General features: G+C 28.9%; 3 protein-coding genes across 4 annotated transcripts; 1 reads left to right on the top strand and 2 right to left on the bottom strand.

The window, feature by feature from the left end:
- Window positions 1-202: 202 nt before the first annotated feature.
- LOC114188818 (uncharacterized protein At4g26485-like) lies at window positions 203-2,398 on the top strand. Of its 2 annotated transcripts, none has more exons than XM_028077463.1 (4): window positions 203-530; window positions 662-860; window positions 980-1,989; window positions 2,115-2,398. In XM_028077463.1, exons 1-3 carry the CDS (start codon window positions 305-307, stop codon window positions 1,275-1,277), a joined length of 723 nt encoding a protein of 240 aa, XP_027933264.1. In that variant the 5' UTR covers window positions 203-304; the 3' UTR covers window positions 1,278-1,989; window positions 2,115-2,398. The 2 variants fall into 2 exon arrangements, with proteins under 2 accessions (XP_027933264.1, XP_027933262.1); XM_028077461.1 differs by having other exon boundaries at window positions 2,108-2,398.
- A 292-nt stretch (window positions 2,399-2,690) lies between these two features.
- Window positions 2,691-5,463, bottom strand: LOC114188817 (glucan endo-1,3-beta-glucosidase 5-like). Its single transcript, XM_028077460.1, has 2 exons — window positions 4,905-5,463; window positions 2,691-4,039 (listed from the first exon to the last, which is right to left on the bottom strand). Exons 1-2 carry the CDS (start codon window positions 5,246-5,248, stop codon window positions 2,926-2,928), a joined length of 1,458 nt encoding a protein of 485 aa, XP_027933261.1. The 5' UTR covers window positions 5,249-5,463; the 3' UTR covers window positions 2,691-2,925.
- An 11,594-nt stretch (window positions 5,464-17,057) lies between these two features.
- On the bottom strand, window positions 17,058-17,901 carry LOC114188914 (heavy metal-associated isoprenylated plant protein 47). Its single transcript, XM_028077583.1, has 3 exons — window positions 17,806-17,901; window positions 17,489-17,567; window positions 17,058-17,333 (listed from the first exon to the last, which is right to left on the bottom strand). Exons 1-3 carry the CDS (start codon window positions 17,809-17,811, stop codon window positions 17,185-17,187), a joined length of 234 nt encoding a protein of 77 aa, XP_027933384.1. The 5' UTR covers window positions 17,812-17,901; the 3' UTR covers window positions 17,058-17,184.
- Window positions 17,902-21,294: the final 3,393 nt, after the last annotated feature.

The following is a 21,294-nucleotide window of genomic DNA, read 5'->3' as shown; positions in this document are numbered from 1 at the left end:
ACTAAATATTAATGGCAAGATAGGTTCAATAAACAATAACAAATTAAGATAGATTTCAAATTACAATCAATTAATTTAAGTCTGACTTATGCAAAATTTATACTTATATGTTTATCTCTAATCAATATGCTAGAATTCTTTTGGAGAAATAGTTGCTGTCGGATGCATACACATAGAGACAAGGAAAAAATAAAAGGAGTGCAAGAAATTTGAGGCATAAAAAAAAAGGTGAATCATTGGTGAATGGGGTGCCAGTGAAAGTCCAGTACACGAAGGACCACTGCAATAACATTCTTGAAAGTAGATGGATACAAGAAATAATGATGATGGTAATCTTTGTACTGATGATTGTGATCAAGACTCAAAGATAAAGGATGAAGAATCAGCAAAGGCAGAGAAATGGAAAAAGCATTACTCATCAAAGCATAAGATTCTCCTTGTTGGGGAGGGTGACTTTTCTTTTTCTCTTTGTTTGGCCAGGGCTTTTGGTTCTGCTCACAACCTCGTTGCCACTTCCCTCGATTCCCACGGTCAACCCCATCAAACAAACTTTTCACTTTTCCTCTCTTTTCACCCATGGAAATGGAAAGATTCAATCTTTGACCCTTTTCCATCACACCCTTTTCATAGTCTTTTGTTTTTCTTGTTTTTGTTTTTGCAGGTGACATTGGGAAGAAGTACTGTAATGGAGTCAGCAATGTGCTGGAACTTGAAGAAAGAGGCTGCCGTGTTTTTCACGGGGTTGATGCCAAGGAAATGAATAGCCATTTTTTTCTCAAGACTCAGAAGTTCGATCGCATTGTGTATAACTTCCCTCATGTTGGCTTTATATACCCAGAGAATAGCCACTGCCAGATCCAGTTATGTTTCCTTTCTCCACAACTTTTTTGTATCTCTTACTAATGGAGACATGCAAGCATCTTGGTTTGCTTTAAGTAGAATATGTTCTTCATTTATTGAGAATGCATGGTTTCTGCAGGTTGAACAAAAAGTTGCTGAAGGGTTTTTTGGCAAATGCCAAGGCTCTATTAAAGAAGGACGGTGGGGAGATTCATGTTACACAGAAAGAGGGTGATCCATACAACAAATGGGATCTGGTGAAGAAGGCAGAAAATAAAGGGCTGGTTTTGCTGCAAGTTGAGCCATTCTTGAAGGATGAGTATGATGGTTATGACAACAAGAGAGCTGATGGAAAATCATCTGATGCATCTTTCCCGGTTGGGGAAGCTAGTACTTACAAGTTCAAGCTCCAAACATCTAACACTAATAATAACTGAAAGATTTCAAATGTATTTTGTTAGAAGATTAACTTCCATTTACATAAACTAGTACATGATGCCAATCTTGGATTTGCATCTTCTGTAAATATATGGATCAAGCCAGAGTGTTGGAGAAAAAGAACATTTGGGTTATGTGCTAAATCAACTCCAAGTAAAATTGTTGAAATTGACCCTGTATGTCTACTTTTCATTTCAAAAACTATTGATGGTTATTTCAAAATCTTCAGCGTAAGCAAAAAGAATAGAATTTTTAAATTCCATCTTATGTTTAACAAGTGAGTTGCATATACACTGAATAAGCCATGCAAAAACAAAGTTTCAATCAGTAGTGAAGGTTTTTGAGCTAACAAGTTGGTTTAAATACGGTGATAGTCAAACTTGGCGAGCATATAAAAGTTGAGGAACAGTGTGTGTAACAGACAAACAGTGCCCACATTCAAGTTAGAGATAAGCATCGATAGTTAAATATCAAGAGACAAGTTGTAGAATCTGCCGCGTTTTGCTCATAGTACCGTCCAAAGTGAACTTGCTATAAATTAGGTTTGCATATAGAATGGAATGTATCAGCTAGAAAAGATGGTGAGAAAAGCAGCTTTGATAATTGCTCTTTCATGGCTCTTACTGGTGACATTCATAGTCGTTTCTGCCACTGATGACAACACAAAGGGTCTTCCCCCAACTTCTAAGCATATCATTTATTATCCTCAAGGTAAAATCAACAAAAACTTAAGCTTTAGCACTCTTTTCTCATTACCAATTTAGTATAGAACCACCTAAGATTCAAGCAAACTAAAAGTAAGCAACTGCTGTTACACTTTTCTGTGAAGGTTGTAGGTGTTGCTGGTTCATATGGAAGCCAATGATCAGATGTGGGAACGTATGTTGTGGAGATGGATGTTGCTCTTAAACTTGGCCATCACAAGGTTGAAGCAGACCTTCTATATATGCTTCTCTTTACCACTCAGATGCATAAATAATGTAATGCAATAAATAATTATCCACGAATGCAAAAAAATTGAATATGTACTCTGCTAGATGTTTATAGTGTTTACTGGTTTGTTAGTTAATGTAATCAAAGTTTCCCTCTTCTATATGATTACTCACGAGAAAATTCAACTAATAAATCATTACAGATATCTTCATCATCCACCCATGTAATTTTCAAAAGGGTACTAATGGTCTTGCTATCCCTTCCTATGCGTTGTAGAATGATTTCGTGGGATAACTTGTTGACACTACTAGTATGCTACTTCTTTTAAACTGAAATAAAATGATGGATATGACTCCAAAATTAGAAAGCATGTAAAGGGAAAAGATAAAAGCTTATCCATCCCTAGATTGATGAATTGATGGTAGATAGATACCAAATCTAAAAAAGATTTGAATTCAGTGTTTCTGCCAGAAAAGTTATATTATGATCCATTAATAGGAATCAGCAGAAGATATATAAAATAAATATGTATAATATTCAATACAAAGTGATAGCGTTTATACCGTCTCTGATATGATACAATGACTTAATCATATGCTGGGCTACAAACCATGAATCTTTTGAATATTTCTTAGGTTAAATAGTATATCAGCTATTCTAGTTCTAACAGTCTCAGAAGAGGGGACCATCAAAAACCCACTAATGAAACCTAAGTCACATTGGAAGCATAAAAGTCCCTTGTAAAATCAGAACTAACAACAGAATCCACCATTGATATGTTGTTTGAGAGGAAGATGAATCCGTGCCTTTATCTGTAACTCCTACAAGAAAACGACAATCACCAATTGAAGGATCTAGGAAAGTAACGATACCAAGCCCATCAAAATCGCAGCTACGTGAATCTTGCATTTGCAGCTGATAGTAACTGTTAAAAGCATATGATACATTTCCCTTCTCACCAATTTCATTACATGAACCACCATAGTTAAGGGTAGTGCAGTCTGCAACACTACAGGCTAGTCTCATATGGTTTACTACATTTGTCAAATCACTGGAGGGATTCGCCACACACCATCTAGATGGAAGATACTCAACATTCCTTGCATTTTTCAATTCCTTGTTTCCAAGTAAAAGGTTTAGTGAATACTTTGCCTGTCCATCAAAAGAAAATATCCCCCAGTGTCTTTCAAAGTTTCCAGGAAGTGTGCTCTTAGCTCCTTCATCAAACAGACTGAAAAGATAAACATCCATAGGTGGAGCATTTGGTCTCAAGGGGGTCCCTTTGTTACTTGCAATGTGATTGATAAGGCCTTGATTGAAAACCTTTGCAGCAGTGGTATTTGCACCAATGGCTCCATCAGAGGGCCAACCGATTTCTCCAATAACTATAGGGATCTGACCATATCCAAGTTTAATGAGGGCTGCAACTAAAGTGTCATGGTTTCCATCAAATGCATTAGTGTAAACATTGGAACCATCTTGGACAGCATGAGTAGTTCCCTCAAAAAATGCATACTCTTGTGGGAAATCTTTATTGTCATAAAGACTAAGAAAAGGGTAGATATTAACAACAAATGGGGAACCATTTGAGTTGAGAAACTGAACAAGTTGAGTCATAATTTGGGTCAGTTCAGGCCGGAATGCCCCTTGGGAAGGAAGTGCTGAGGACTGATAAGCATCTGCATTGCAAGGGACAACCAGTTTTACATAACCACCAAGATTTGCCTTGAGTAAAGACTGTTGTATATTGAGTATTGCGGGCATGACTAAGTTCTGATATTGACCATTATAACTTGAAAGGAAAGGCTCATTTCCAACAGCAACGTACCTGTAATACAAGCTACAAATGTTGAAAAGCTACTACAAATTTATTGGCATATGGAAACAGTGGCAAAAAGAAGTGCAGTAATAAACATACACTCGGTTTTTCTTTCATCCTCTTTTCCCTCCTCTCCCGGTTTTCTCTCTGTCTATCTTCCTTTCTTATTGTATCACTAATCAGATTTGTTACTTTCTCTTTCAACTTTATTTCTTTATCCCTGTCTTCCTTCCACCTCATACATCCCAAAATGGGGGGTGTACAGTCCAAACAACAATGACAACAACAAAGTTTTATCCTACTATGTGAGGTTGACTGTTTGAATTACACAATTTATTCTACACAGTTAAAAAATAAAGCTTCAAAATTATTATTTAGCATAAGATCTCTCTGTACTACCTCCAATATTGCCTTTTTGTCACCCTCAATGGCAATAAAAAAAAAATCTTTTAACAAGAGTTTAATTTTGATGTAATTAAATTGTGAACCAATTGAGAACCACATAGAAATGACTTTCAATATATTATTAAAAAAAACCAACAATTTTGATAACACTATAAGTTTCGTACTCTATCAATATATTCTAATTAATTCTTGTTTGAATAAGACTTGCTAAAAACAATTCAATAGTGGCCAATGACCATGTATTATAAATTAAGGACTAGTCTACTAGACACTTGATATAGCCACTATCTCTTTGCAAGAAATAATAGTCAACAGAAAACATTCCTTATTAGCATTTGTTTTATCAAAATAAAATATTGGGTTATTCCCGTTTAAACAATCACCACTTGGAAGTAAATCTCAGACATTCTCAAGGCAACTAACAAACAAAAAGTTCAGATTTTGAAACAGAAAAGGATTAGATTTGCACCTGATATCAGCACCCCCTCTACCCACATAAGCAGAAACATTCTGTCTAACCCACAAATCAGCAGCAGCAGGGGAAGAACTCAAGAGGGGAAGCATCTCATTGGGGATCCCAACCATCACCTGAATGCCACTCCCCATAAGAGCCCTCAACACATCAGAGTCTGCCTCAAAAAGCTTCACTTTTGAGATCTTGTTGTTCCTCAGCAGATCAACCACAGTGGTTGGCTTCAGCCTGTGGGAAGAAATGGTGCCCCAGTTGACCCCTATGGCTGATTCCACCATTGGAACCAAAGTCCCACACAGAAGCCACAGGAAAAGGACACCACCGAGTCTTGGCTCCAACATGCCACTCAAAATGCTGATCCCAAACAGAGTGAAACACACACTTTACCTTTGGGAAGAGAAAAAGGTTGGTGTGAGTGATTGGAGTTGGAGGATGAAGAACAAGGAAGAAAAACAAGAGCAATCAATGAGTTAAGGTTGCATCACTGTTGTTGATGATGTTGGTCATTTGAGTAAAGCTCAAGATAGAGTGTAGTTAGTAATGTGCTGCTAATGCTAACAGTTCCAGTGTTATTATTAGGAGCGTTGGACGGAGTTACCATAATGCCCTCACTTTCTCTTTGTTTTTTCTTTTCATGTCGGCCGCAGATTTTGGCCCTCTAACATTTGTAGGCGGAAAGATAATTATAAAAAAATAAAATAGAGAAAAATTTATCGAGGACTAAAAGTAAAATATAAAAATTATTAAAAGCAATATGTTTGAATCTTATTTGACTACTAAAGTAACGCAAATGCAAGTAAACAACATAAATTAAAATATTAAAATTAAAGAATTTTTATTATCATGGAACAAATTACTATTGCTTACTAGAATAGTGTTAAAGGTTAGATTTGATTATTCTTGTTAGGGAAAGAAAAATCCAAAATAAGACACAATTTGTTATTTACCCGGAACATGTTTTCCCGTAAAAGTTTGTGTGTTTTGTAAGCAAAAAGCGGGGGTGTAAGTGTAATTTTATAGTAAAAAAGAGCCCCAAAGTTTTAATTAATGTTATGGTAATGGTACATGACATTGGCATCACATGAAGATGGTGCCCAGGTTCATTGCTTATTCCTCTAATTAATTCACTATAATGTCTCGTTTCTTGGTCTCAATCATATTTCTATTTTTCCTCAAAAAGAGAGTAGAAAATAGAAAATTTTATCTCATCAAACATCAACATAATGAAAAAAATTAAATAAGATAACTTTTCATTATATGTAACAGCTGAATATCAAGGATAGTATATATGTAACGTTTTTTTTATGTATTGTTTAATTGCATATCTCAGGAAAGTATTATTGAATTATAAACATTTTAAAGGTTTAATTAATAATTTAATTTTTTCTTTACGTATCCAATTTTTAGTCTTTATGTTAAGATTTGTAAAAATGGGTTGGAATCCGTGAGCTAATCCAAGTTACCACGGTTCGGATTGGGTTGAAATATTTTTATAAACGGGTTGATTTTTTATCCGGCTCATCTAAAACTCGACTCACCTGGGTTAAACCCGTGGTGAGCCGGGTTGGTGAGCCAACTCACAGATAAAAGGGTCACACAAGTGTTTTTTATTTTTTTATTTTGTTAAGTTGGGCTTTACATTTGGATCATGTTAGGTTGTTTTTTATCCAACACACAAATAATTTTTATTTTTTTTATTTTGGTTTGTATTTGGATTGTATTAAAGTTTATTTAGATTTTAATTAGAATTACAATTTAGTTTTGACTGAAAAAAAAAAGAATTGTATTTTTTTTTAATTAAGTGAACCCGTGAGCCAACTCGTTTAACCCACCAACCTATGGTGGACCGGGCCGGATTCAAATTGTTGTGGCTCGTTAAAAAGTGAGCCGAGTTGGATTGGCTCACTAATCATCAACTCCGTAGTGGGTCTAGCCGGGTCGGACTGGATTATCCGTTTTGACAGCTCTGTTTATATTTGTTGTTGAATTAATTGAATTACAATATTTATTAAATAGAATTAAAATGGTTCTTTACATTAAATTGATATTAATGTTATTTTTAAAGTGACCACATGTCCTTTAACAAATCATCAATTAAACTTATTTTAATTATTGATTTAATAAATACTCCTAATATTATTTTATTTTTTACACAATGAGATTTGTTTCAACAAGAGATCATAATTATCATTTTTTTCTTTTATCTTTTTGGTTTTAGGGAGAGTAAATTGATGAATTTGGATAGATTTCAAGGTAAAATTTATGTTACTTCTTTTAAGGGATTTGAAAGTGATAATAGAGTAAATTTAAGAGTGAAATATATAAAAGTTTATGAGAGATTTGCTGATATGATAATTTTTTTTAATAGATTAAAATATAAAATTTATATTTTACCCTGATAGTAAAAATAAGTATATTATTATTTAATAATAATAATCATTATTAATTATTATTATTTATTATTATTAATGATTATTATTATTATTAATTATAAGTATTAAATGTGAATGCATTATTTGATGAGATTATAATTAAATTATTATTTGTATTAAAACATAATTAAACTACTAAATTAACTAAACATAGGTCCTTAATTAGAATAATACACAATACTATATATTTATTACTTTGTCCATACAAAACTCTTGCATCATAGGAGTCATGGTCACAAAGTTATGTTGGGTTCTTAATAGGAATGACAGTTCAGGGTGGGTCAAGTTGGCCCACACGTCCACAGAAAAAAATGTGTGGCAATTTAGAATGTTGAATTCGCTAGTTTGCACAAGTTCGTTCCACACAAGTCCGCAGCTCGTGTAGGCTAAAGGCGGGGTGGGCGGGTTGACCCGCTAATAAAATTAAATATTCTTTTTTTTATAATTCTCACACCATTCATCACGATATTTCTGTAAGTTCTTTTTATTATTATTATTATTATTATGTATAATCATTATACATAAGATAATAATTTTAGTTCTCTTGGAATATTTTTCTTTGCATTTTTAGGTTAACAAATTTGTATCTTGTAAGGTGACATGTTACTATTGTGCTTTAGCTGTAATCTTCGTTGTTATTGTTTATTGTCTTTGATTAGTTAAACTAATTGGAATTATTTTGATAGGAAATAAATATAATATATTATGGGAAAATAAAAAAGTTTTGTTCTGCTCATCACAAAAAGATTTTATTTTTCTATCACAAATGCGAGCCAACCCGCGGGACAGGGCAGGTCAACCCGACTCGCACTTTGTGGGCCAAATCGTGGGATGGGCAAAACAGGCCGGATTGGCCTGTTATAGGTGGCATCAATTGTCCCATGGTAGGGGTCAAGTGGACCGGGTCACAATCGAATCTTGACGTTTAGGCTATTATATTCTTAAATAAAAAGGTTACGCCCTAACTAATAGTTATAGCTTTTGACCTAGTAGGAAGCGCTCGATTCTAACAATTAGTTGGTCAAATCAAACAAAAAGGTTCATGTCTATTTTATTTACAACACACAGTACAAATAGTAATTGATGTGATTTGTACATAAATAAAACATTATGATACTTGAATTTCTATTTGAATTTTCTATTTGCTTTAGTTGAATATCTTCTTTTATTCGATTTTTTGAATTGTTTATTTTACAATAGTCGATGATAGTCACAATAGAAATTTCAACGAACTTAGTCAATGAGCTATAATGAGTTATAAAGATCTATCTATAGATAAAAAATACACAAATAAGAAATATCATTTTATGTAATTTTATGTACAGTAGTGGAAATATCATTTTAGACAAGGCCATGTATCGAAAATTTTTCTGATAGTGAGTCAGGTAAGCAAGTCCGGTTAAGAAGAACGACAATATGAAAAAAAGGGTAATTGGTAGTTAGCTCGAGAGGGAAGTACTAATGTGAAGGGACTCACACTTGAGGAGGAAATTGTTGAAAATCCAAGTGTGAGTCTAAGTTCCACATTGAGTAAAAATGAGAAAGTTGAACACTAAATAAGCATGAAGACCTATAAACTCATCGTCCAAGGTTCTTGATTAAAAGTGATGTCTATCTCTTATGTGTAGGTTGAACTCATATCTCGCTGGTGTTAAATCTTTCTGATAATCATCTTTCAACCTCTACTCAATATTTTTTTAATTAATTAGATATGGTGGATAGTTTATATCCACAGTAAACATTTGATAGTGTAAATCAAAATTTAATCTTCCATCAAAATTTTCTACATTTAACATCTAATCACATCTTTAATACTCATATATAGAATCAGACAAACAAAAGTTAACAGAATATGCAAAAAGGGGAGGTTCTTTTACACATCGTTATGTGTATCCCCTTATTGCATTCACATTAATCAATCTCTTGCATAGTCCACAAGCTATAGTCATAGATAGCTCTCATTTTCACTTCTCCCAACAAAATTTTTATGGAAAAATGTTGTGTAAAAATGGTACATTACATCCATAGTTAGAGGTTTGAGGAATAATGAAGAGATGCCCTTCCTACATGTGGGGATCAAAAGGATGTTTCAGTGTACGTTTTATTATATATTCCACACCCCTTTGCAAGCTTTTTCATGAATTGTAAAAGTATAGTGTCGTTTTCTAAGACCAGGGGTAAAATATTGACACTGATATTCTCAACCAACAAAAAGAAAAGGCTGAAAAAGGATACACAAAAGAGAAAAAAGTGTTCCTATTTGGTAGCATTTCAGAGTTCTTTAATAAAAGTCAGCACAGCAAAGCAAGGTGATGGGAAATTCTTCCTTCAGATGATTCCTCATTCAGAAACATCTTATCCCCTCCGAATTTGAATTCTCTGTTGAGTTTTTTATGGTATTGTTTCTCTACTCTATCTTCATAATACACTGATTATTACTAATTTTGACATTTTAAAATATATTAAAAAGATATTTAAAATACTAACACAGAATACTTTTAATGCTCAACATAAAACAACACCGAGAATCGACTCTTATCCTCCCTCTTATCTTTATAACTTTCTTCCCACTTTCAGGGAATCCAAGCATCAATGGAGAAGGTTGGTATAGATTCTGCAAAATATACAAAACTTATTTAACACTTCATTTTGAGAAGTTTTGTTTTGTCTGCCACCAAAAAAGAGTTGAGACAAAGAGAAAGAGAAAGATAAAGCCATAGTGGCACATGCTTATCACTTCCTGGTTGCTTTTTCATCAACACTGCAATTTTTCATTCATTCAATGATCATGCACATATAATTATGGCCCCAGAATCCAATCACTGGCCACTTTGGTCAATGTATTTTCTTTCGACAATTGAAAGATGGTTGCATATAATTACAACAACCAAATCCTTAGTTTTCTCAGAGGAATCATTGGCTAGTTAGCCATCACTATAAAATTATAAAATTGTAATTTCAATTTTGCTATATTGTCCTATGGATATTCGTTATAAAATGGATTTTAAGCCTAATTTAATTTACAAAATTAATTTATAAAGTAAATTTTATACCTTACTTATATATTATAAAGGGTTAAATATGTTTTTGATCCTTCAAGTTTGAGCGAAATTTGGGTTTAGTCCCTCATCAAAACTTTTGACCAATTTAGTCATTCATTTTCCAAAATGCGTGAATTTAGTCCTTTTAACCAAATTTTGTTAAGTTTATCTGACATTTCAAGCGCATTTCATGATAGTATTTAAATTATTTATACTGTTTGACACATTTTTGCTTTAATGTTAACTTAAATACTATCATGAAATGCGCTTGAAACGTCAGATAAACTTAACAAAATTTGGTTAAAAGGACTAAATTCATGCATTTTGAAAGATGGAGGACTAAATTGGTCAAAAGTTTTGATGAGGGATTAATTCCAAATTTCGCTGAAACTTAAGGGACCAAAAACATATTTAACCCTATTATAAAATTGTCTTATCTCTAATTGATGTTAAACTTTTAACAACACTTGACAACGGATCAAAGATGTTAAATTACTGAAAACAAGTCAAATAGTATATTTATACACTCTCAATTGTGCATATGTTATGTTTATCACATAATAGAGGTCAATAAGTTTAAATATATAAGATTAAAAAAATAAAATAAAAATTCTCAAAATATTTAATAATAATTTTAACAAAATTAAAATTAAAGAGTTCATGTGTACATTTATTGTACCGTCACTTTGATAATCAAATTACACACAACCAACAAAAGTTGACGAGCTTGCATATACACTATCAAAGTTTGGCTTATGAGTTTTCAATGAAAAAGAGAAAGTGGGAGGTGAAAATAGTTCTTCCATTACTTTTGGATCCCAATAGCCTAAGCTCGTATTATTATAAATTAATGGGTTAAATATATGTTAACTATTAGTAAAATTTGGAATTAATCCTTTTTAGAAATATTGGATTAATCTAGTCTTTCATCTTTAGAAATGTGTGAATTTAATCATTTTAATTAAATTTTATTAAGTTTATTTGATGTTTCATGATTGTATTTGAGTTGTTTATACTGATTGACATATTTTTGTTAAGTCAAATACTATCATGAAACACATTTGAAACGTTAAATAACTTAACAAAATTTGGTTAAAAGGACTAAATCCACGTATTTCTAAAAATGAAAAACTGAATTGATTCAAAATTTTTAAGATGGACTAATTTTAAATTTCACTAATAATTAAGGATAAAAAACATATTTAACCTTAAATTAATTTACAAGGAATTGAAGCATAAGACCAGAAAGAGTAGTTTTAGTACATGAGTTTGATGGTTTTTCAGTGCCATGGAGATAAGATAAGCTTGAAGCTGCATAGACTGAAATTTGGAGTTTCAAACACAAAAGGAAAACTGAAAGGAGCAGTTGATGAAAAAGAAGATAACCAAATTAGTAAAAGAAGAATCTTTATATCACTGATTCGTAGTTGAGCAAATCACTTTTATTTTTTAACGTTTATACATTATTTGAAAATTTTCTCATTTTCTCTTTCTATGATGTCGTATTATCTTAAATATATTGCTTTGTAACTTTTTGCTGTTAATAAGCATCATTTACCATTTGAGATATTTAGATATTTTTCTTTTGCATTTGGGTGATCCAGTCCAAACTTTTGAAAAGTGTATCCATAGATGAATAAAAAAAGATGAGATCCTTTATATCTCTTTTTAAGATGATAAAAATCACGATGTTGTATTGAACTCATCCATGCTTTATCAGAAGATGAGGAAATGACACCACATAGTTAAACAAAACACTAATAAAAGAAAGTGGAATCTTCTCTTTTCTTCAAGATATTAATTGAATATATATAATTTTTTTAATAAAAAAATAAATTTTATTAAATATATATAACATAATATAATTATGAAAAAGAGATGTTATTTGGGTTGGATAATTCGAAGATCTAATTTAATTAATAAAATACTGGGTGGAGTTTTTTTTATAATTAAATCAAATTTGAATCAAGTTAATTGATTCAACCATGGGTTGGACGACGGTTGGTGTATGTTAAACCAACTTCTATGTTCATCTGAATAAAAATATTAAATAATAATAATAATAATAATAATGTAAACATTATTAAATTTTCTTTAAAAACGTTCTTTTAGAAAATATTATAAATAAATTTAAAATAATTTCTTATTTACTATAAATTTCATCTCTATAAAATTATAAATTATATATATATTTTCTTTTTAATCTTTTGATTAATAGTGTATCATTTTCATGATCAAATCACATTTTAAAGAAATAGGCTTAACAGTTCCAAACAAAATTTTAGTCTTCTTTATTTATAAAATTAAGCTACTTAATTTTACTTTTATGTCTTAAAATTTTAGAATTATTTATAATATATATATATATATATATATATATAATTATTAGTCTTCTTTATTTAAATAAAATATGTGACATTTTCTTATGTAAATCTTCTCTTTTAATTATTTTGTTATTGAATAATTAAAAGTGAAAAACCTGTAAAATTTTGTCAGCAAAACATGTAAAAAAATAAATATAATTTAAAAAAATTGAATCTTATTTGAAAAATAATCAAAATAAGTAAATTTAATTAAAACTAGGATAAGAATACATTATGAATTAAATAAAAAAAATAAGAATATATTAATACATGCTATTAATTTAAATATTCAAATCATTGAACAATATAATTAAAATTATCTTAATTAATACAATTATTATTTTTCTGGTTAAAAAATTGCATTAAGATGTCACCATATGATTGACATTTACTTATATGGTAAACTTTATAAACAAACACGTTTTATATATATTAAATTACAAAGTAAACATTTATGCTATAAAATCAAAATAAATCTTTAAAGATTTCTTAATTTAAACAGAATATAAATTTTAATTGAAACATTTATGATTATTAATAACAAATGTACATTATAAGTATTAAAATCATGAAGAACATGATCATTCATTAATTAACAAAACCAGGTGCACTTGAATTAAAGTAATGAATAAATTCATTTGCATTCTTTCTAAAATCTACTTATATAATTATATATCTGATTATGAAGAAAGCACATTGTGTTCTTGGTGAGTGTTTGAATATGGCAGGAAACAATATTGAAGATGTGCAAGAGTTGGGTAACAATATTGAACCATTTTCAGGGGTGTTTGATACTGAAGATATTAGAGAGAAGATTGAGTCTGATCCATTTATTCAACAAGCTGTTGATTCATTTTTGAAACATTCAGAGGCTAAGGAAAGAGAAGAAGAACATGACAAAGAATGTGCCTTTGCCAATTCCTTGTTGAAAACTCCAGAGTTCAATAATGGAGAAGAACACGACCAGGATAAACAAAAACAGGTGTAGTTTCAACTTCATGTCAACGTTGTTTATATGTCTAGGAATAATGTTCTTTGTTTTTTAAATAAATAGTTGGATTACCAAAGATACTTAATTAAGCTAGCCCTCTAATTTATTTGTTTTATTTTCACTTGTAAATTGTTGTTGATATAATGTTTAGTATTAAAATCAACATTATATAATGTTGATATAATGTTTAATATTATCATTTATACATTTGTTCTAATTTTTTAAATGATATTTTTAATTTTAAAATATGTTATTCAATTGTAATTAATTATAATTTTTTTAATAGACATGATTGATCAATTTAATCATAATTTTAACTGGCTTATTAAAAATGTCTTATGAGTGTTAAATATCATAGTTATTAGATATCATGTATAGCATCAATTATTAGTTTCTAATGTAACATGTTCTAGAACTATTCAAGTTCACTAATTAGTCTTTTAGATGTGAATTTATGGTAATAAATCATAATACTTTAAGTGCTATAGATATGCAATAACTCTATTTATTTTTATCTATAACTATAATTATTTATATAAAGAAAATACTATATATATATATATATATATATATATATATATATAAAGATTCAGTAAAACTAAAAATAATTAGTACTATATTTAAACATAAATAAATTATATAAAAATCTCAGCAATCATATGACAAATCAGTATCATTTATCTCTTTCTTTAACTCTAATATTTCTTCCGATTAAAAATTTAGCACTATCCATATGTTCTAACTATTTCTTCCCTTTATAAATCTACAATCTAATACTACACAATTTGTGAATATGCCCTATGAATAATAGCAATCAATCAACTTTTATAAATAGTTTGAAACAAGTTAAGAAAAAAATCACATATTTTTCTTTTTCCATTTTTTTTTATAATGGATCATTAATTGGTATGAAATTTCTACGGACCTTCCTGGATAACTACTGAACATTTTTAACATGAAGTTTATAGAAATAGATGACATTTACAAAAGTTTAATAGTGATCCAATATTAAGTAATAAAATGGTATACTGAATTGTGAATACTAAGATAAATTTCGATATTATTGTAAACATTTATATTTAAATTTAATCACTTTACAAGATTTATTGTTCTATAGTTTATCTGAACTCGTAAGTCAGGTGATAGACCTTGACCAATAAATTTAGAGATTAAAATAATATGTTTAAATTAAATGTAATTATAATATTTAATTATCTGATATCCCTTTGGCCCTTCTTATATGATTATCTGAGATCAGAGAAGTCAAGTCAAAGAAAAAAATCATTAGAAAGATGTGAACAGAAGACAAATAAAACCTAATCTTTGTATCCAAATCTTTTACGTTTATTCACGAATTCTGTTTCTTGTTTTGACTTCTTCTACTCGGGTTTGGAATTATTGGTCTCTTTCGATGGAATGGAAGATCTATCACTTTAATTTTATCATTTTCATTTAATATTAAGACTCACACTTAACTTTTCAGTAATATTTTTTCTTAAATATATCTCTATTTATCACTCTTACACACTATACTACACTCTTCTTGTATTATATAAGATCAATTGAAGAAAATCTTAAAACAATAAATTTAAGTCTTTGTATTATATTTTCTTCATTTTTATTTAACATGAAATTTACATTTATTTTATATTTTTTAATAGATGGTGTTATATCAAGAAAGTGTGATAATAAAGCTGACATATGGCTTTTTTAGATCATTAAATTAAAATTAATTTTTTTTTTAAGAAAGTAAATAGGACAATTTGTATAAATTAATAATCTAACTTTATTAAGTGACCGAACAGTCTCATATACCCGAAACAAGAATACTATAGGAATTATTTGAAATAGATTTTGATTCATGGAATATTATTATATTGTAAATATTTTATTTTTTATGTAGCTTGTTGTTGGTTTGAAACATAATAGTAGTTTTGGAAGTGTTTGAAATTTTTTCACGAAATGTTTGGATTTAATTGGTGGGTATTGAGCGAGTTCAGTTCATTATACATTTATTTCTCGAACGATGTGTATTATATTTTTCGAGATTTCTCTTTTAAATGTTTGAAGAGAATTAGTTGCTTAGATAGATATTTTATTATGTTATTTGAAATTGATATTTGGTATTTGAATGATCAATTTGAGCTAAAATATTTAGAACATATAAATTAGGTAGTTGTAATTGTACACTAGTGTTTGTTTTGTATAATTCCTTCAGGTTGAGATTTGTGCATAAGTGTTTGTTAGGTTGAGATTTGGTAGTAAAAGTGAATAGACTACTTTATATAACATCTTTTGTTTACCGTGTGAATTAAAATTTATTTAAAATATGTTAATCTTTTATTGGTAGGAAGAATGAAATGATATTATATGAGAATGGTTGTATAAGATGCAAACATTTATAAATATTTGTATGATATATTTACTTGGTTTATATATTATATCGTTAAATATGTTTTTATTCCTTATCGTTAAATATGTTTTTATTCCTTAACTCTTAGTAAAAATTAGAATTAATTATTTTTCAAAATTTTGATGCAATTTAGTCTCTCAACTTTAGAACTGTGTGGATTTAGTCTTTTTAATCAATTCTGGTTAAATTTATTTCACGTTTCAAATGTGTTTCATGATAACATTTGAGTTATTTATATCATCTAAAACATTTTCGCTTAAATGTTAGCTAAGAAACTATCATGAAACACGTTCAAAACGTTAAATAAACTTAACAAAATCAGCTTAAAAGGACTAAATTCACATAGTTCTAAAGTTGGGAGACTAACTTTGATCAAATAATGACTAATTTCAATTTTTACTAAGAGTTAAAAGACCAAAAACATATTTAAACATTTAAACGTATATTATATGTATTAAGTACAAACATTATTTATGTTTAATAAATGTATTTTTGATTTCACTAAAATCATGTAAGTCAAATACATTTAAAACATATGTGTGGATGAATTTATGATCCTTAGATTTATCTTGACTTATAGAACTAAATTTGCCTACTTTAGTTCATTTGACAATGGAGTTCACATGTTGATGTCTAACTAGAAAATTTACTTAAATAATAATTAAAATAATTGTATTAATGATTACTCGTAATTATCTTAATATATTAGATTTAATATTCTTTTTACTTATTATAATCTTTACCCATTTTAAAGATAAAATAGGTTAAACAGAGAGTTAAAAATTGTTGAACACCAAAATAACATGCATTCTTGGATTCGCTCAACCTATTTGTAACATTATTAATATTATTATTGAACTCCGAAAATGCTCTGTTTCTCTCTGCCTTAACAATGGAAGGTCATGCAACACGATGCTAATGCCTAATTCCTCTTAACACAAAAGCTGAACCAAAAACATTCAAGAACCAGATCAAAATGAAAAGAAACACAATAAACAAACATGGTTTTTCACTCTCTCGATCATGTTTTCATCCTTCTAATTTGCTTTGACCTCTGCCAAGCTTATGATATCGGTTTGTCCAACCTTTTTCCTCAGCAAATTCGTCAACTTGACAGCATCTACACCGTCTCCAATCACCACCAACTTCTCTTTCGATTCTCCCTCTAACCCCACAAAGTTCACACCTGCATTCACCCAATTCAAACTGAAACTATTCACAAAAGTTTTCATTTTTCCACCCAAAGCTTCCAACATCAAACCAAACCAACGCCGCATATTGTCATATGAATTATACGACAAACAACATTGTTGAAAACGAAAAAGAGAGAGGAGGACCAACCGTTTGCTGCAGCTCCAACCTTGAGTGCCTTGGTGCGGCACTTTTCGCAACTCATGTGCACCTTCATCACAATCTTTTGCTGTCAAATGAACAAGTGCTGTTAGTTGGTTTAGTCGGAGAGAACATAGAAAAAGGTTCACCGTTGAAAGCAAAAAGAAGAAAGTATAGCATGTGATTGTATTGTTGGTAATAGTCCAATTATAAGTCAAAAATCTCACATTCAATAAAATAGACGAAATTAAACACGGTATAAGAATAAAGACACATAATACTAATGTCTTAAGATTTTTGTGTAAAAGCGATGAATGTATATATACCTTCATTTTGTTAAGGTTTTGGCTTGTGGGTATGTTCTTTGTATCTTAGAAGATGGAAGGAGATGCAGTTGTGTTGAGATTATATATGTGTAGGGTTGCTTGCAAGCGAAGCTAAGTCAAAGTCAAGTAATGTTAGATGAGAATGAAGGGAGTGTACTAATAGTATAACTATTTGGTTTCCTTCAATATTTAATTATTGAATGCATGAACAAGTCTAAACCGTGTATATCCACTAGCAAGGTAGAACCTTCAAGGAGTTTGTTGTTGTTGTTTGGAAATTTCTTCTCAACTTACCCTTCCTTATAATACCAATTATTTAATTTAAGAAAGAGGAGTTAAGACAAAAGTATTGGAACTTATGTTTTTTTTTTCATATATTTTTTATTTTTATTGGACTTTATTCTTTTTAGAATTAATTACTAGGTATTATATTTAAAACTTTTTTATGACTTAGTTTTTAAAAGATGTTATAGAGAGTCGAAAGAGAAATGTATATTTAAATTATTTTTGATTCATATTCTCCTGAATCACATAAAGTAAAATAATAAAAAAATCTTTACTGGAATGGTTAAGAGTAAAGAAAGTTTTAATATATCCAATAATTTTAGATTAATTAAAAATTGAGGTTAAAAGTAATTTAAATATTCGTTTTTCATTTAACTAGTGTAAACACAGGCGCTATCGCGCCTGTGTGTATGCATTTTTTGAATTATATTAATAATTGATGATATTGTAATGTTATTAATTTAATAAACAAAATAACAAAATAAAAGTATATTTATAAAAAATAAAATAAAATGTACGGAGAAAATAAGAGAAAAATAACTGTTGATGAATAGTAAGAGAAAAAAAGAAAAAGGAGATAAGTAAATAATTTTATAAAAACTTGTAAAAGTAACCGTTAAATTTTAAAAATTTAATAAATAATTAAATTATAAAGGGTAAAGTTGGAATTATGAAATGTGGACACAAAAGAGGGAATCCCCTTTATATATAGTTATAGATAAAGGGTAAAGTTGGAATTATGAAATGTGGACACAAAAGAGGGAATCCCCTTTATATATAGTTATAGATTTACCAGTGTGTCTTTTAAAAAATAAAATTATGAAAGAATTCAACGAAGAAAATTTCCTTCAATAAAAGGATTTATTCCACTATACCCGATATTTTTATATAGATTAGCAATTAAGACTAAAAAAACAATTTAATCACATGTTCACCTTTAAAATCTGTAATATTTATAGACTCTAAAGAGAACGAAAACATTTCTTCTTCGATCTCTACAATATTTTTTAAAGATCTTAAAAGAATTTCAAACTATTAAAAAACGATATGTCGAATGTGTATCTCAACACATTGAGTTTCGAATATTTGTGGTCTTATTTTTCATCTCTCTTGTTTTTAATATAGCATTGCTAATGTTCTTGTATTTCTCTTTTTATCCTGCATAAGATCGGTTGAAAACATATTGAAGTGAACATTTTCTTATAAAACAAAATAAATTAAAATTTGGATAATAATGGAGAAATGTTTCAAAACCTTTTTGTTTTTAATTTCTTTGAAGTGAAATTGGTGTTTCCGAAATGTTAAAAAAACATAGGAGGAAGTGTGATCGGTTTGACAAAGAAGACGACGTGTCCAGAACGTACTAGATAATCATTCTTTCTTCTGTGTGAAACAAATAAATTAATAATTAGGTGCGGAAAAAAAATGCATACACAAACCTTTTAGGTACACACAAATTCCTTTATATCTCTACTCCTATCACTAACATTACTTTAACATTACCAACTTTTTTTCTTATGTAATACACTTCTTTTATAATTTAGATTCTTTACTATTTTTTTTATCTTTTATTAAATATTAAAAATATATTATACTAATATTTTAAATATTTTTTTATATATTTTAAAAGATTAAAATTAGTGATAATCGATGTATTATAAAATTATAATAAAAAATTCAAATTTCATCAAAAATAAAGTACAGAATATGTAAATATAATGTCACAATCATGTTAATGCTATTCCATTAATTATCTTGACCCAAATACTCTTTTATTATTATTGCATATAATTGAATAAATAGAGTAAATCAACGAAACCTGAAATTTATGATGACTTACAAAATAATTCATTAACAATTAAAATACTTTAACTCAGTAAATCAACCAAATCACAGACTCATCTAATATATATATTTTGGACGGTTAAAAAACTTAATATGCCAAATTCAGCCTTTAATATTTCTAATATTTACTAAAAAATAATAGAGTCAAAGGTACAACTTACATAAAGTTTAATTCAATTTTGTACTATAGTTCGAGAGACATTTTTAACTGTGTTATTGGGGTAGAATATTTATTTACTTTCTTTAATAATTAATTTCTATATAAAAAAAATTGATTACTTTTAGTTAACTATTTTTTTTCGGTAATCATTTTTAAATATTTAATTTAAATCAAAACTCCATCTAAGAAATTCAAGTTGAATTTCATTTTCATACCCAAATATGATATTGGTTTAGACACTTTTTATGTATTTCAATTAAGATGTAATAGAAATGTGAAAATGATTTGGTAGAAGCAAGATTGTTATTTCTATGTATGTATTAATATTATTATTATTAAATTTATATATTATAAAATATAACAATAATGTGATAAGAGTTTAAAAAGATATAATGTTTAACTTGAAATTTATATTCATATTTAAATTTTCAAAATATCTCTTTTAAAGATGAATCCTTTAGATACTTAAGATATTTTGAGGGATAATTTATTAAGGAGAGAAAATACCGATACGAGACCAATTTATATAGGAAATTGACATCAATATCTTTCATAAGATGTTCAAGATTGGAAAATGATATTATGACTCTCCTTTTTTTTACTCTCATCCTTCACTCCTTAACATGGTTTAGTGTGAATTATTGATTAGTGTAGTGTACCAATGTCTTTTCCTTTGAAAATATCAATAATCCACACTAGATCACGTCAATGAGTAAATGATGACAGTCAAAACATTGGAGTTAGAATATCATATTTTCCTTGAAGATTTTCATATCTATACTACATAATACCAGACTTGCACTCACACTTAAATTAAAAGAAATATATTGATATTATAAAAAATTGTTGAATTAATAATTATCGAGTAAAAACACTATTAAAATTTAAAAAATAGTAAATGAATAATAATCTATCTATAAAACTAATAGATAAGTTCTTTTTAATTGATAGGAAAATAAAGATTGACTAAGGACTTGAAGTTATTTTGAGTCGCCACAACAATTTCTCTGAAACTTCAAGTGAACAGGAAGAACACAAATGAAATGATAAAGACGTATAGATATATAGACATTAGTGTTTTTGTTTCTGTTTATGTTTTTGTTTATATTTTTATTATTTTGCTATTTCCAAATATGCCCAAATTCCCAATAGTAGGGAAATTGTTTCCATGGATCTATGTATTGGTTTATAGTAAAGTT

The sequence above is a fragment of the Vigna unguiculata genome, chromosome 6, assembly GCF_004118075.2.
Source record: "Vigna unguiculata cultivar IT97K-499-35 chromosome 6, ASM411807v1, whole genome shotgun sequence".
NCBI classification, from domain to species: Eukaryota; Viridiplantae; Streptophyta; class Magnoliopsida; order Fabales; family Fabaceae; genus Vigna; species Vigna unguiculata.
Note: the sequence above shows the minus strand (reverse complement) of the source record. Positions and strands in the feature narration are given on the sequence as shown.